Source organism: Merops nubicus, unplaced genomic scaffold (genome assembly GCF_000691845.1).
Source record: "Merops nubicus isolate BGI_N331 unplaced genomic scaffold, ASM69184v1 scaffold9305, whole genome shotgun sequence".
Lineage (NCBI taxonomy): Eukaryota > Metazoa > Chordata > Aves > Coraciiformes > Meropidae > Merops > Merops nubicus.
In genome coordinates, this window is record NW_008610238.1 from 27,137 (window position 1) to 43,912 (window position 16,776).

The 16,776-nt window shown below is 48.9% G+C and overlaps 1 protein-coding gene across 1 annotated transcript; it reads right to left on the bottom strand.

Annotated features, from left to right (window-relative positions):
• Positions 1-705: 705 nt before the first annotated feature.
• Positions 706-13,699, bottom strand: SORD (sorbitol dehydrogenase; the record flags this gene model as incomplete). Its single annotated transcript, XM_008940843.1, has 8 exons — positions 706-986; positions 2,235-2,356; positions 3,481-3,656; positions 7,673-7,738; positions 7,892-8,010; positions 10,409-10,568; positions 12,248-12,412; positions 13,666-13,699. Coding segments are annotated over 8 exons (1,008 nt in total), but the record flags the coding sequence as incomplete, so codon positions are not given.
• Between the last annotated feature and the right edge of the window lie 3,077 nt (positions 13,700-16,776).

Here is a 16,776-nt window from a genome sequence, read left to right on the forward strand (position 1 = left end):
GTGACAATTCATTCGCAGTGGTAAAACCCTTAAGTGATGCTGTCCCCTGACTGCTCACCTGTGCTCCCCTCCATGCCAAAAGCAAGCTGTGCCCCCCAGCAGCAGCCCCTCCTTGGGACAGGGCTCCCTAGGGTCCCACCTTGAGGCAGGGCAGCTTCCCAGTCTGCTCTGCAGTGGTCCTTCTGCCCCATGGGGAGCTTCTGGCGGGGGGGGGGGGGGAAAAAAGACACAGCAGCTGTGGTCCCAGCTGTCCTCCTCCTGTCATTCAAAGAGCATGGTCAGAATGACCTGAATGTGCAGATGCTTCCCGTAGAGGTGGGCTGGCCAGGCTTTGTTCCACAGGCTGTGGCAGTCCCTGAGTGTCCCCGAGGGAAGGTGAGACTGGAAGGTGGAATATTCATGGAGGGATATCCCATGCCCAGGGCTTGCCACACAGGAAAAGCTGCGGCAAGGGCAGGGCTGAGGTAGGAAGGTGGAGCACCAGCATCTCCATCCTCACCACACCCATGTGGCTGGTGACAACCTCCCCCAGGATGTCCACATGGACAAACTGCCATGGCCACTCAGGTGGCTCTGCCCAATACATGCAGAGACCTCCAGGCTCTTCATTGTGTGGGGCCTGCTGGAGAAGAGCCAACTGTGTGAACCATGGTCTCTAACCAAACAGCAGCATTTTGATTCAAATTATTCCCTGTTCTATTTGTAGTCAACGCTCTAATGGTGTGTCCCTCAGAGCCATTCACCCTCATTATCTTTTCATTTTCTAGCTCTAGTACAAGGCAGGTGGAGTAATGGGGAAAGGGCCGGGCACCACGGCATCTCAAGGGTTGTGGTCAGTGGGGTCACACTTCAGCATGACTTTGACCCCCTCACCCCTCTTGGTGGTCTCAAAAGCCTCAAGAGCCTTTTCCAGGGGGAAGCGGTGCGTAACCAAGGGCTTGACGTTGATCCGCTTGGATGCAAGCAGAGCAATTGCCACAGGCCACCTGCAAGGGAAATGGAGAGCAGGAGATCACAGAATGGTGGGGTTGGGAGGGACCTCTGGAGATCATCTCATCCAACCCCCCTGCTCCAGCAGGGTCACCCACAGCAGGGTGCCCGGGATCACATCCAGGTGGGTTTGGATTCTCTCCAGAGAAGGTGACTTCACAACCTTTCTGGGCAGCCTGCTCCAGGCTCTGGCACCCTCACAGCAAAGAATTTTCTCCTCCTGGCCAGGCGGAACCTCCTGTGTTCCAGTTTGTGCCCATTGCCCCTTGTCCTGTTGCTGGGCACCACTGAGAAGAGTCTGGCCCCAGCCTCTTGCCCCAGTAGGCCCTTTAGCTCCAGGGCTATCTTCACGTCTAGCAAAATGATGAAAATGAAACAAGGCTCTTGCTCAATCCAACATTCACTGTTCTCCAGCAAGACTGATGATGTTATTTCCTTCCATGATGAGCAAGGAGAGAAGAGCTGGGCACAGGTTGCCTTAGAATCATAGACTGGTTTGGATGGGAAGGGACTTTTCAAGGTCATCTAGTCCACCTCCCCTGCACTGAACAGGGACATCTGCAACTAGAGCAGGTTGCTCAGAGCCCCGGCCAACCTCACCTGGAATGGTTCCAGGGATGGGGCAGTGACCACATCTTTGGGCAATATGAGCCAGGGTCTCAGCACCCTCAGCATCAAAAATCTCTTCCTCAGACCTAGTCTAAATCTCCCTATTTGAGTTTCAAAACCTCCCCCTTTGTCCTGTTGCAACAGGCCCTGCTCAAAAGTCTGTCCCCAGCTTCCTGACAGGCCCCTTGAAGTCCTGAAAGGGCACCAGAAGGTCTCTGCAGAGGCTTCTCTTCTCCAGGCTGAACAACCCCAACTCTCTCAGCCTGGCCTCCCAGCAGAGGGATTCCAGGATAGGATGTAGCACTTGGATTTAAAATGTTTTTTACATTCCATTTTGGCCTGCTGGCTTGCAGCAGAGTTAAGGGTTTAGTGAGTTTTTTCCTTTGCACCAAATGCTGCATGAAATGGGACAGTGGGACAACCTAGATGGGCTGCTTTGTTGTGGTCACCCAGGAACCAAGGCGCACAACACAGGACATGTCAGTCAGTCTCCACTGCAGCACTGACCTTTCAGAGTGAGGCTGAACCAGCTGTAAGGGAAACCAGCCTCTCCCACATCCTCTCTCTTTGTAGAAAGCAGGAGTTTCTTAGAAACAGACTTGGAGACACATCAGCCCACCCTGAACGAGACTCACGTGTTGCAGTAGCGGAAGATCCCTCTGATATCCACTTCCCGCACAGCAGCATTCACGATGGGCACAGTGACCATCTCAGCTCCCAGTCCCACCAGCACCAAGGTCCCACCAGAACGAGTGGCCTGAAGAACAAACACATAAATCACATTTTGCCAAACACAGTCACCAGAGCCTGTGAAAAAAAATAAAGCCACATGTTGTGGCTCTAACAGACTGCCCAGGGCATGATGGAGAAGCCAAGGGAGAAGAAGGACACCATCAGGAGTCCCTAAGTGTGAAACATGCAATAAACATGGCTTGAAATTCAATCTTTGGAAAAATCTCTGAAGGATTTTGGTATCTCAATCTCATTCTGAAAAATGACTGGCCTTAAGAGTACAAAAAGGAGTTTTGGATTTCAATGGGAGAGATTTAAAACTAAGAGCTTGTTGCTCCACTGGAATTTCTCTTTGTGCAGCTTGTCCCATTCGTCTCTGGTTCTTTCTTTGTGAAACTGCACCACCTTCTCCACTTCCTCCTGTTCGGCAGCTCATGACAGCAGAACATCCCCTCCTTAACTGCTCTCTTCACCTGCTGGGCTTAATTTTCTTCACTATTCTCCTATTTGAACATAAATTTAGATTAACCTGGGAGTCCTGATGGACAAGTTTACTATGAGTCAGCAATGTGTTCTCATGGCCAAGAAGGCAAATGGTCTCCTGGGGTGCATTAAGAAAAGTGTGGGCAACAGGTCAGGAAGGTTCTCCTCCCCCTCTACTCTGCCCCAGGGAGGCCACATCTAGAGTACTGGGTCCAGTTTTGGGCTCCTCAGTTCAAGAGAGACAAGGAACTACGGGAGACAGTCCAGCAGAGGCTACAAAGATGCCGAGGGGCCTGGAGCATCTTTGGGACAAGGAAAGGCTGAGAGTCCTGGGGCTATTGAGCAAGGTCAAAAGAAGACTTCAGACGGGATCTGATCAATGCTGATCAAGAGCTAAAGGGCCCATAAGGTCCAGAGGATGGGGCCAGACTCTTGCCAGTGGTGCCCGGCAACAGGACAAGGAGCAACAGCCACAAACTAGAACCCAGGAGGTTCCATCTCTCTTAGCTTGTTATTGAACAGGCACCTTCTCTCCCCTACATCAAGCCCACTGAAATGGAGCATTATGGTAGCAAAATAACCATGATTCACTGCAGTGTCCTAGAAAAAAGCAAACCCAATGCCCTCACTGCTCTTGGGGACACTTTGGGGACAAGTGGTACTCACATAAATGCCAGCCTGGATGCAGGCCTGCACTCCTGTACACTCGACAGTTATCTCGGGCATGCAGCCAAGGAGGCTCTCCACTTTGGAGGCCACCTCCTGTGGGGTCTCGTTCTTCACCTGAATGGTGAAATCTGCTCCCACCTCCTTGGCTTTTTGCAGGCGAGCAGCAGATAAATCTGAGGAAAGACAAAACAAGTCAAGAACTGTGAAGCAGGAGAAAGAACCTGAGCCTGCCATCTGCTGACACCTCAACAGAACCACCTTTTCTGGTAACCAGCTGTCAGCTCTCTCAGAAGAGGAGACAGCATTTCTTATGTGGTAGGACAAGGTGGGAAGCCGCTAGCACCTTCTCAAGAACATATGTAGACCGCTCAGACCAAAGGGCTTCCCACCCTAACAAAGCAACAAAGCTGGTGATGATAAATGTCTGTGAGGTCATGGCTGTACTCTAGTATCCTGGCCAAAGGGATCTTGAGAACACTGTGTCTTTTGAAGATACATAAAATGGTTTGTAGCATGGAGTGAGCTGCCCTGGTGGGTGGCTACATGGTTTGTCTTTTCTCTTCCACATCCTCTAGAAGAAAACCACTCATCCATCTCCAGGCACCACTGGTGACCAAGACATCTCTGGAGATAGGGAGGTGGACAGGGGAGAAGAGCGGCATCTCCCTGGCAGAAACAACCTCTTTGCCTTGCACTGAAGTGGTGGTGGTCTACAGGGATCTGTGTGTTGGCACCAGAAAAGACATCTGGATTAAAGGTGGAAACTGAGCTGTAACAGCCACCATTTCCTTGATCCAAATTGAGGGGTGAGCAGTCTCCTGCCTGAGGTCCTAGACTTGAAGACTCAAAAAATGATGCCTTTGCCAAGGGCACGCTCCTCTCCAGGATTCACAGCGCACTCATCCACCACAGAGAGGAAAATACCTTCTCAACAGGACACAGTCTTCAGAGAAGGCAGAGATGGAAAATCATAGTTATACAATGGTTTGGGTTGGCAGGGACCTTAAAGATCATCTAGTTCCAACCCTACTGCCACAGGTAGGGACATCTCCTGCTAGACCAGGTTGGTCAAAGCCCCATCCAACCTGGTCTTGAACACTCCCTGTGATGAAGCATCCACAACTTCCCTGGGCAAACTGTGCCAGTGTCTCACCACCCTCACTGTGAAGAACTGGCACACCTGCTGAGATGAACACCCAGGCGACCTGTGGAAGGAGTTTCAAGAAGGATAACTGAGGGTAATAAAATGATGAGGAAGGAAGAAAGCCAAGTCTGAGAAGTGAGGGCTGCATCACCCTGGAAGCCTCAACGTGGGGTCTCATTCCTGAGCCTAGAGGCATTAGTCACATCTGTGCCACCCAAGTGCTGAGCCGTTGGACCTCAAGCCACATGTCTGGTCATGTTTGACCCTCTGCTAGCTGAGCTGCACTCAGAGACCTCCCATGCAGCAAGACCATGGGCATGGGCACTTCTGAGATGCCTGAAGTGCTAAGAAACACTTCTGCCTGCCCTGGCTGGTGTCCTCCAAATATCAGTGTATGGCAAGGAGGCTACGGAGGCTCAACAGTGCTCCCATCAACAGACCAAACTCCCCATGGAGTTTGATCCCAAATCACCAGCTTGAAGCAGGCACAGCTGAATTCAGCCATTTGTAGTATCTACAAATACTACATTTTCCACATCCAGAAGCAGTGTCCTGGAGAAAGCAGACCTTCCAACCAGTGCACTTCAAAGAGGGTTAGCTTGTGGTTTGCTGACCTGGTCAGGAAGGAAGCCCTCACATCAGAGAGGCACATGGCATGAAGGAGCAATGCCATCAGACCTGGTCAGGGCTGCAGTGATGCCTTGGTGCATCCGGCCTAAGTGAATCACCACTAAGAACTTACTGAAGCTGACAGATCTGCAGGTTATCAAGTGAGACGGTTACCGTGGTGTTTGGAGCTCCAGATACTTGTGAGCCTTGAGGAGGACCAAGTTGTTCGGATTTTAAACCTTACTGTGGCTGAACTCCACACAATTCTTGGGAAACTGGTTAATTATACAATTAAAGGGTTGCATCTTGCCTCTAGTCAGAAATTTGTTTCCACTTCCTGGCTGCTGGAGCTAATTAAGGTTTTAGCTCCAGCTAAAACAGATTATTATATTATTAGCAGATTAAGAGCAGCCTGTTCTTGCATCTCTGCTCCCACGGAAGTTATCAAGTTACACTTAAGCTCCTCATGATGGTTTATGAGCCAACTTAACAGGAAAATATTCTCGAAGCTGTCACACTTTCTATGTTGATCTTCCTTCACAAAGGAGTTGAACTCTGTTCAGTTATTCACCTTCCCTGACCTTGACTTTCCAGGGTATCTGGGGGCACCAGCACCCAGGACTCCAGATTTAGACAGCACAAAGGGAATCGTTTCTCTTAAGTCAGAATTATTAAGTGTACCTTTAGTGACAGAGTAAGACAAGACAGCCCAACACCACCATATGGACACTCAAACTGTCATTCCACTTGTTTGGCAAGAAGGCTGCTCTTCTACATGACTCCAAGGAGAAAAGCAGCTTTTGGAAGGGCCAGGCTTCTGCTCTCCAGGAGACACAGAGAAGAGACCCAACCCCTCAGCAGAGACGTTAACTCTCCAAAACTCTTTGACTTCAGGTGTGCCAAAGACACTCGCTGCAGAAGCTTCAGGAGATGAGTTCTCCCCAGGTCAGCAAAAAGCCCTTCTAGATAATTGTATATTAGTGTGTGGCTTGCCAAAACAAACGCAAACATTTAAAGCCTTTAAGTGCTGTGTGGACAAAGCTCTTCAAAAACACATCATAAAAACTTCAGGCTACGAATTCAAAGAATCCAGCAGCAATGCACAAATGGGCCATTGTGGGCAGATAGTCAGCTCACAGGTGTTGGCTCCTAAAGCTGACGCAAAAAGCAGTTCCTTGAGAAGAGCTGCAAAATCCCCAGCAGCAGCAAGCCAAACTAAACCCATCCCTTAGCTCAGGTCACGAACAAATATTTGAGTAGGGACACCACCTCCATGGGTGTCTCGAAGCATCTCAGCCATACATCTCTTAGGGAGAAGACATCTACAAGTCAGGAAAATCCTGCTCAGAGCAAACCTCCAAGAATCGCTCCAAACAGGGTATAAAATGTGCTGTGTTGGCTGGTCTGCTAACCTAGCAGAGAAGCACCAGTTGCAACCTGTATCTTCTTAAAGATCCCAGTTAGATCAGTCTTGTCCTGGGGAATGAGCTGTTCATTAGCATTCCTTCCAGACAGGCACATGCTACTACTCCATTCATGAACACACTTTCCATTGTTCAACAAGTTCAACAAGGGCACATATAGGGTCCTGCCCCTGGGGAGGAATAACCCCCTGCACCAGTCCAGGTGAGGGTTTGACTTGCGGGGAAGCAGCTCTGACGAGTAGGACCTGGGAGTCCTGGTGGACAACAAGTTGCCCATGATCCAGCAACAGACCCTTGTGGCCAAGAAGGCCAACAGTCTCCTGGGATGCATTCAGAAGGGTGCGAGCAGCAGGTCAAGGGAGATTCTCCTCCCTCTCTACTCTGCCCTAGGGAGGCCTCTGGAGTATTTGGTCCAGTTCTGGGCTCCCCAGTTCCGCAGGACCAAGAAACTACCAGAAGCAGTCCAGCTCTGTGGGTTCCAAAGATGCTGAAGGGACAGGAACATCTCTGGGATGAAAAAGGCTGAGACCCCTAGGGCTGTTTAGCCTGCAGAAGAGAAGACTGAGAGAGGATATGATCAATGCTCATCAAGAGCTAAGGGACCCATGGGGGACAAGATGATGGGGCCAGACTCAGTGGTGCCCAATGACAGGACACGATGGGCACAAACTGGAACCCAGAAGGTTCCACCTCATCAGGAGGAAAAATGTCTTTGCTCTGAGGGTGCCTGAGCCTGGAGCAGGCTGCCTAGAGAGATTGTGGAGTCTCCTTCTCTGGAGAGATTCCAAACCCACCTGGATGTGATCCTGGGCACCCTGCTGTGGGTGACCCTGCTGGAGCAGCAGGGTTGGACGAGATGATCTCCAGAGGTCCCTTCCAACCCCACCACGCTGGGATTCTGTGATTGTGTTTGGGCTGCCTTCCCTCACAGTTACCTTGAAGGAGTAACTTGCATCTAGTCCAAGTGTTGTATCGTGGGAAACAGGCCCACTCTAAGGGTTAAAGGACTCACCAGTAACTACCACTGCCGCCGCACCCATCATCTTAGCGACCAGCACATTAACGAGCCCGATTGGTCCTGGGTACAAAGGAGAGAAAGAGAACATAGACAACTGCCAGACAGCACCTGCTGCAAGCTCTGAAGGTGCCCAGAGCTCAGTGTGTCCCTAGGCACTCCCCCTCCATGCCATGGCAGGCAGAGAACCCAAGGACTGAGGATGTTCAACTGTACCAGAGCCAGACACGAAGACTTTGCTTCCCAGAGTGACTCCTGCTCTTCTGCAGGCATGGATTCCCACTGAAAGTGGCTCAATAAGGGCTCCTTCTTCAAAGGTGACATTATCTGGAAGCCTGCAAGAACCAGACACAAGCAACAGTAACCAAAGAGGCTCATGAGGGTGATGAAGAAAACCATGACACTCAAAGACCAAACACAAGTCTAAATAACAGTGGCCAAACACATTTTCACCCTTGGTCTGTGAAGTGCAGGGCTGGAACATGTTTCAGGAGGTTATATTGCTCTTTTCCTCCTCTGAAGCAGCATCAAGTGCACCTAAACCATCTACCAGTGAGGTTTCCCCAAGCACGAAACCACAAACTTCCCCACATCATCTCCCCACTCCTTGGTGAGTCAACCCACAAACTCCTTTGCCACTTTTCCCTTTGGAACAAACCACACAACTTGGACGCACTACTCTGAAGGCTGTTCAATGGCTGGGACCCACCAGTGAGCTCCCAAACCCCTCAGTGGGGTTGAATCCCTGAGCTCCGGGCTTTTAAAAAACATCTTGCTGCCAATGGTGAAGTTATGTAAAGCACAAGTGGACGGATCCAGGGCTCCCCATCACACCCTGGATATCCTCCCGACACACCAAAGCCGTGGACTGGTCCCAGCATTCACCCTCCCAGCAGTCAGGGAAAATGTGTACACTAGGTGTCAAACACCTCCTGGACAGAAACAGCACCGTGATGCAGCTAGTGTACAAGCAGAGAAGGGTGAAACGCTTCTGAATTGCTGACAGAAGTAAATCTCAGCCTCACAAGGCAGCCCTCCAGAAAGCCACAAGTGTGGGCTCTCCCACAACAGGTACTGGGAGCTGTGGCTGTGAAGAAGGGCTCTTTGACAGCCCTGGGAAGCTCGAGGTCTGATCTCAGCCAGGCCAACACCAAGCCAAAGAAACAGAAACAACAGCTGTAAGGTATCACTATATCCTTTAGCTCCAGGAGGCATTGAAGGGCTGACTCCAAGAGTTCAGTTGTCTCAGAGTTTGGCATCACATTTGCTACTCCTGGGTCTGGGCACTTCCTCACCAGTGCAGAAGGAGGACAGGCCCACAGTGTGATCCCACTGCCACCAAATTACTCGGAGCACCCACCACAGAGTCTGTCCACCAGCAAGGACAGACAACATCTGTCCAAATACCCAAAGCCTGCTGAGCTCAGCCATGACCTTTTCTTAGCAAATCTGTGCTGGCAGAGAGACTTCATGCCAGGGCATCTGCTCTGCATCAGATGGATTGGTGATCTGAAAGCAGAAGCACCAAAGCCAGGCTGTGCATTTCAAAGCTTAAAAAAAATAAATAAAAATAGCCAACGTAATATTCACTGAAACAGGAGAAAAAAGCAAAACGCTGGAAGAAGACAGCTCCAAACCAGCCACTTCCTCCCAAACAAACCTGTGATGCTGTCAGAAAATGTTCTTTTAACAACACACAGGAGATCAGTGACAGCAGGTCTGGACAGTGAGAATTGAGTCCATCCAGACCAACATCTCATCCTGACAGCAGCTGCTTGGGATCCACTTTGAAAGAAGCTTCCTGCCTGAGGATTCTCATGAGGAGACCATTTAAGTGCCTCTTTCCAACTGATGTGAGCCTGAGCACTTCCTCTCCATTCACCAAAGATCAATCCCAAGGATATTCCTGCTCGTGGAAGTACCAGCTCCACACAGACTGAGAAAGAACAAGCCCCACAGGCAGACCAGTCTCAGGGGGTCGCTACTGTAGACTGGTATTAACTCCTTGTGTAAATGCACTCACGTTGGTATACCGTTGCAGAGGTTTATTTGGGTTTCTAGAAGATTTGCCAGAGTACTTAAGCCTTGAAGAAAATACGTCAGTCCTGCCACAATTCAGAACAAACTCAAGTTTGCTTCTGCTGTGAAGGCTGATGTGTAAAGCTGGCAGCTTTGTGAGGCCACTCAGCATCATAAAAAAAGCAGTTTAGCAGGAACACTGATTTCTGCTCCTGTTCTGTCTTTGTTTTAAAGCAGAGAGCGAGGTGCCTGCAGTCCATATGGTGCTTCCTGAAAAGCAGCAGTACAGTTCACTCAGTGCAAAGAATCAGACCAAGACCTCCAGACACCATCCTAAGAAAGCAAGGATATATCTAAAAAGGCAGCAGAAAAGAAACAAAGAGCACGGAGCAAGTGGGAAAAAGAAAACAATTAAAGGGTAAAACAGTGGTGACACCCAGGAGATGTGCAAGAAATGTTTGTTTGCTTGGCACCAGAGAGGATGAACAACACCTGCCCAACAAATCCTTTACAAAGTGTCTGCCATTCAAGCCTTAAACTTGTTATTGATGGAGCAAAAAGCAATAAAACCCGTTGTGTTCAAGTGAAGAGCACTCACTGCAACACCCAAAAGGGCCAAGAGGCAATTGCTTCAGCTAATTTCCGACCCCCCTCCCCCGCCCAGGGAGTATTTATTTCTCTATTCATTTCTCTGAAGAGGCAGCAGCCACTAACTTGTAGCAGTAGCTGGCACTGTGCTTGTAGTAGCGGCACAAGTTCCCGTCATCGGGAGGCGTTGCGCAGAAGAAAATAGTGGGAGACAGGTTGTAGCGGCCGGTTTTGCAGAACTCATCCATTTCTCTTGGGACTCCAGGCTCGATGGCCACTCGATCACCTGCCAGGGGGAAAGCAGACTCTGCTGGTCAGGAAGAAGGTAGGCACGTAGGTATGAGTAGCACCAAACCGCCACAGAAGTGTGAGGGACATCGGCAAACTGAGGAAGATCGCTCTGCGTGCACCAAGCAGTTCCTAACACGTCCTTCGTGGTCACCTCATCGCCAAGATCTTCACGGTTGCTTGGACGAGCTGATGTTTTGGAGGCAGTCACATACAAACCTCTCTCCAGCTGCCTCACACTCAGCCTGAGATGAAAAGGGAACCCTCACCCCAGACAACAAGACGGGGATCAGGTTTTTTCTTTTCAGAATCTGTAGCAATTGGAAGAAGAAATAATTAGGACAAAGCAGATGAGCTCTGCTGGCCACCACGCTGCCAGCTGGAAAGGACTGCCCCTTGGGAAGGAAGCTTATGGAAGCAGAGCCAGGAGTCAGGCAGGCCTGGTCGAGGAACAGAGGCATCTTGATGCTCTGCTTGAGTAACCCAGACTGCTGGAAAGCCACATGCTGCAGGACAAACAGTAATTATTTAATTGCAATCACAAGCAGGATGAACTAAAGAAAATAACTGTGTGACCTCAGTACAACCTGCAAGTACACAAGGGACACACGGCAGCCCGTTTTATTTGGTGGAGGAAGCCAAATTTCTCAGCAAAGCTCTCCACCAACAGGCTTTCAGTCAGGCCTGGTGACAAGCAGGAGGATGGATTGAAGCCGAGAGCCATCTGACCTTCTGCACCCCCTCTGACACAGCCAGCGAGGGATGTCTAGGGGTGGGAGGAGCAGCACAAGCACACACTTGAATGTTCTCCTACCCCCTCATCACGTTCATCTATGTGGCCTCCCAAGCCGCTGGTGGCTTCTTTGTATTTAGTGATCCCTGAAAACTTCTCCTACACCTTCCACCATGTAAACTTTTAGAATCCACGTCATCCTTTGCCAAGGAGGCCTGTAGGTCTGCTACATCTGGTGAATGCCAGAGCACCACCCTTCAGCAGTCATGGTCAGCCCATCACTTCAGATAGGAAGCTGGTTTTATTTCTTCTGTCATGGACACCACTTATGTTGATCTGCATTGCACGTCACCTGCATCTTGTTGCCCAGGCACCCATAAGGTCTCTTTATAACTTGCTAGCTCTCCCATGCCCCCTCCACCATACCCAAGTGGCTATCACCAGCAAACTTTGCAAAATTCATTGCTCAGCCATTTTCTAGGACATTTATGAGCACAGTGAACCGTAGAGGTCACACCACAGGGCCTGGCAGTGGGTCCAGTGACCTCCCTCCACTGCAGGAGGCCATTTGTTCCTTCAAAAACACACACAGCAAAGAAACATTAACAGCAGGTTGTTAGCAAGAGCAACATCAGTAGTTTCTGAAGCTTCTTCAAAAGGTACCTTGTACCAGCATACACTGCTCTGCATTAAAATAGTCAGACCAGCTCAAGATATCCCAGGATGAAGCACACCAAAGAAACACCATGAACTAGAGTGGCCAAGCTGGGTAACTAACAGCAACACATTGACACTCTTTGAAGGAGAAGGTCACACTGTGCAATTCACAGCCCAGAAATGTCAGATAAATTTACCTAACAAAAAAAGCACACTCTGTTATCAACACGTTCTCAGGAACTGATTAGCAGAAAAACAAATAAAAAGACACTTTTGATTTCAATTACCTGGTTTCAGATGAGTCACCCCTGATCCCACTTTGACGACAGTCCCGGAAGCTTCATGCCCCAACACCATGGGGTTCTTCACAACAAAATCTCCAATTCGACCGTTCTGCCAGTAGTGAACATCAGACCCACAGATCCCAACGGAATGCATCCGCAGGAGGACCTCTGCCAGGAAAGGAAGAAAGGTTCCTTGTAGAAAAACTTATCTTCTCGGGCACTGGGACAGTGACACTTGTGTTGTCCCTGGGCTCCACAACAGAGGCCAAGCCAGCATTGAAACATCTGAATTTACTAGTGTTAAATAAATGTACCAGAATTGCATGTACGCACGTCAGGATGGGCAGTGTACATGAGACACCTGCTGGAATACAAAACAAGGATTTACAAACCAGGAAAGCTTAAAATGTGGCAAGACCCCTGTCAGCACAAGCTAATACAATCCAAGAGGGGTGTGACTACTACTGGAGCAAAAACTCAGCAGTGGGGAGGCCATACCTCGAGTACTGGGTTCAGTTTTGGCCCCTCACTCCAAGAAGGACCTTGAGGGACTGAAGCATGGCCAGAGAAGGGCAACAAAGCTGCTGGGGAATGGTCTAGAGCCCAAGTGTGGTGAGGAGCAGCTGAGGGACCTGGGGGTGCTGAGCCTGGAGCAAAGGAGGCTCAGGGGAGAACTTCTGGCTCTGACAACTCCCTGACAGGAGGCTGGAGCCAGGTGGGGGTCGGGCTCTTCTCCCAAGGAACAAGCAACAGGACAAGAGAAAACAGCCTCAAGTTACCCCAGGGGAGGTTTAGGTTGGAGCTGAGGAACAATTTCTTCCCCTTGAGGGTTGTCCAGGGCTGTGCCAGGCTGCCCAGGGCAGTGGTGGAGTCCCCATCCCTGGAGGGGTTTCCAAGCCGTGGAGATGTGGTGCTGAGGGACATGGGTCAGTGGGGACCTGGCAGTGCTGGGGGAGTGGCTGGACTCAATGATCTGAAAGCTCTTTTCCAACCAAAACAGTTCTATGATTCTAAGAATAAAGAGCAAGTCGATTTCGCGTTTCCTTTTCCCTAAGTTACAATTTCAGGCCTGGTGAGGTAGTGAATCAAATTTCTATCACCCCTTATGCCTAACCTATTAATATTTAGTCCTGCACTGAGTTCATCTGACACATCCCAAGAGCTGTTTAATGTGGAATACAAGAACTGATGAAACAGGAAGCAAAAAAAGCCAGATAAAGGGGTGTATCTGTGACTGCTCCAGCTCTTTTTTTCATGTGGAAATGCAGCATTATCTGTTTCAGCCATACATTCATTTTTTGATTATTTTATACTTTCTCAGAAATATTTTATCTCTTTGTAATATCAAGGAGTAACAAAAGAGAATGAGAAAAGAGAGATTAGTAAAGAAAGCAAACAGAAGCAATCATCTCCAGACCTACCATTGGGACCTGGTTCCGGGATTGGACGGTTTTCCTATGGACAAAAAGACAAAAAAAAAAAAAAGTATTGAGCTGCTTGTGCATAACCATGGGAATAACTTGTGGAGAGTCAGCCCGGGTTAGCTCAGGTAAAGCCAGAAGCAGATTGGGGGTTTTGGTTCTGGCTGCTCAATAAGACGTTATTGAGCAATGAGGAGAGACATAAACGTGCAGCCCACACTTCCACCCGAAGCTCACCTCATTTTGCTTGCACCAGGGAGTGACATGGGCATTTGTTACAAGTGAGCAGCAGCCAGCATGCAAATCCACTCTCAAAATTCTTTTGCGGTCATTTCCCCTTCCCTGCCCAGACAAGAGCCACATTCTAAACTTTCCTGCTCTGGAACAGCCTCAAGACTTAGCTGAATCCTTCAACCCACTGGCTGACAAAAAAACTCATCTTCTTATGACCAGACTTCTTATAACTCATCTTCTTTGTAACCAGAAAGATTCTGAACCAGCTACTTCCATAAAGCATTAATATTGCAGTGTTTACACTGTTATTACAAATGAAAGGAAATATTTTTTACTACATAATAATAACTCAACATAAAAAACAAGTGTAAACATTACTGTAAATCATATTTCAAGTCACATTCAGCTTGTAAGTGGCGTGACACCTCTTTATGGGATTAGTAATAAAACCAGAATTATAAAACAGTCCCTTGGCCCCAAGTGACCCTTCCACACAAAATGTCTGCAGGTTTTTGCCTTTCTTGAGTTCCCTCAGCTGCCTCAAAGGACAAAGTAATAACTCTGTTGGGGTTTACAACACCAAAACCCACCCAGCACCCACCTCGAGGATCACATCTCTAATAAAAGTCCCATCACAGTAGTTGGTGCTAACACTGAACTCATCATAATACACTTGCTGCTCAAATTTTCCTTCATCTTAGACCCACAGCCCAAAACTGGGCACAAGACCTTTGAGCAGACCTCTGGTCCACACATTTCCTCTTCAAAAATTTGGTATATACACATTAGTGAGCCTATGGTTAGTTATTTTTCACAATTAGCAAGAAAATTGATCTGTGGAGTTGAGAGATGAGCAATCACTTCATAGCAGCCCTCCACCTATGAGCTTCGCCAGTTAGAACCTGATACATAACAAAGCACACAAGATTTTCTGCTGTCCTACTGCACAGAAAGTGTGGTGTCCCTTTACTGCTCCTTGGGGGGCACCATTCTGTGGCTTAGCTAATTAAATACATTTTCAATGCCAGCATATTCAACTCGTACTTTGTACTTCACCAATGTAAACATCATGAAAAGAGAAATTCTGGAAACACATTCTCGAAGTGCTGCTCTGTTAAAATACCTGCTGAATAATCAGGGCTGCGAGTGGGCAGGATGGCCCAAATTGTGTTGACTGGAGTGTAAATCAAAACACAACCCAACCGATTGAAATTTTCAATGTTCAGAACTGTATCTGCATTTTTTCTTTGTGGGGTGTTTCTTTTGTTCCACTAAGGGCAAACAGCCCAGAGCAAACAGAATGAACAGTCCATGGTGAAGATAAAGCAAGCCAGCTTATAGCTGAAAATGTATATGTGGCATTCTTCAGCCCAGAAAAAAACCCAAACACTTCTTCTTCAAAAACAGAAGTGACAAAAAACAGGCATCTTGGTGGAAAATGAAACCTCCAGCCTGACTTGTAGAAAATAGGGAGTGACCAAACTGGAAGACCCCAAAGTATTTCAGGACGCACGTCCTGCTTGCTGTCCATTGTTCATGGAGTTCAGAGACAGCAGTTGGTGTGAGGACACGAAAGAAATGCACCAAATGTTTTCTGTGAAAGAAGAGGATATGGTGCATGCATAAAATCCAACAAATTTTCAAGGGGCAGCAAATGGGAACCACCTAAGAAAGGGAAGAGCCAAGAAAAAAGAAGCCAACATATTTTCATGTAATGGACATCACCTACTGAAGTCATAGTGGCTCTCCCTATGGGAAACCCACACAAGAATCAAGAAGGGTGTGGGAATTACAGGGAAGATGATCTCACCTAACTTTAGGCAAGCAATGCAGAAATAACAAGTTCAGAGTTCACTGCTTAGACTTCTTATGCCACCAGTGGGGCAACGCTGCTCACATCACGACAAAGGAATTCTAGTGAGGCCCAAGAGAATCACATCCCAAGGGGCTGCCAGTAAGGCCAAGGAAGCACTGACGACCACCTCTGATGTCTCCAAGCAGTATGAATATCTCAAGGAAAACACACACATCTGGATGTCAGCCAGTTAGGAGACCAGCAGTATAGACAGGATGGAGATAGCATCCACGCTCATAAATCTCATACTCCCTTCTAAATCACAGGGTTTTGGAAACATGTTCTTGAACTAGAGGGACCATCTTAGTTCTCGCTCACTAGTAAGTCAGGCTGCACATGCTTCTAGTCTAACTGTAGTTATAACAAAGGTGGCTGGGAGAACACAGCAACTACCCACAGGAACACTACTTAGCCTTTGGCACCTGTTGCTTGAGCTATACAGGGATGGTAAAAAATCAACTGCTTCCCTGATAATCATCCCCCAAACGAGCTGCTGCAGGCATCCAAAGTCTGCATGTTTGTAAGAACTGTTTGTACAGAAAACCACCTGTCAATGTTTACCCATGCAAATCTTCCTTCCTCAGTTTGGCACCTGCCAAACTCAAACCTCCAGCAGCACCATGGTGATTCAGCACCCAGGAACAGTCAAGCATCCACAGTCCGAGAAGAAGATTCGGTCTGAAGCACCAACCGAAAATAAAGGTCCCCTCTCCAGGAGAGTCCCCAAGCATGAGCATGACCCTGCAGCTGCTCCCAGTAAACCCTCCCTCCTGCTTCTCACCCCGGCTCGAAGCATCAACACCTGACCCTCCAGTTCTGCTTTCTGGGAACCTCTCATTGACGGGGCTCTCTTCTGAGCAGCACCCATCCTCTCCTTCCCCCCCGCACCACCCAAAGAGGGGCTCGGGCGGCCCTTCCCCACGCGGCAGCCCCGAGCATGGGGGGCATTCGCTGACCTTCCTCGCTCTCAGCCCGGGGCCAGTTCCCCCGGCTCCCCCCGCCTCCGGGCCCGGGCTGATCTA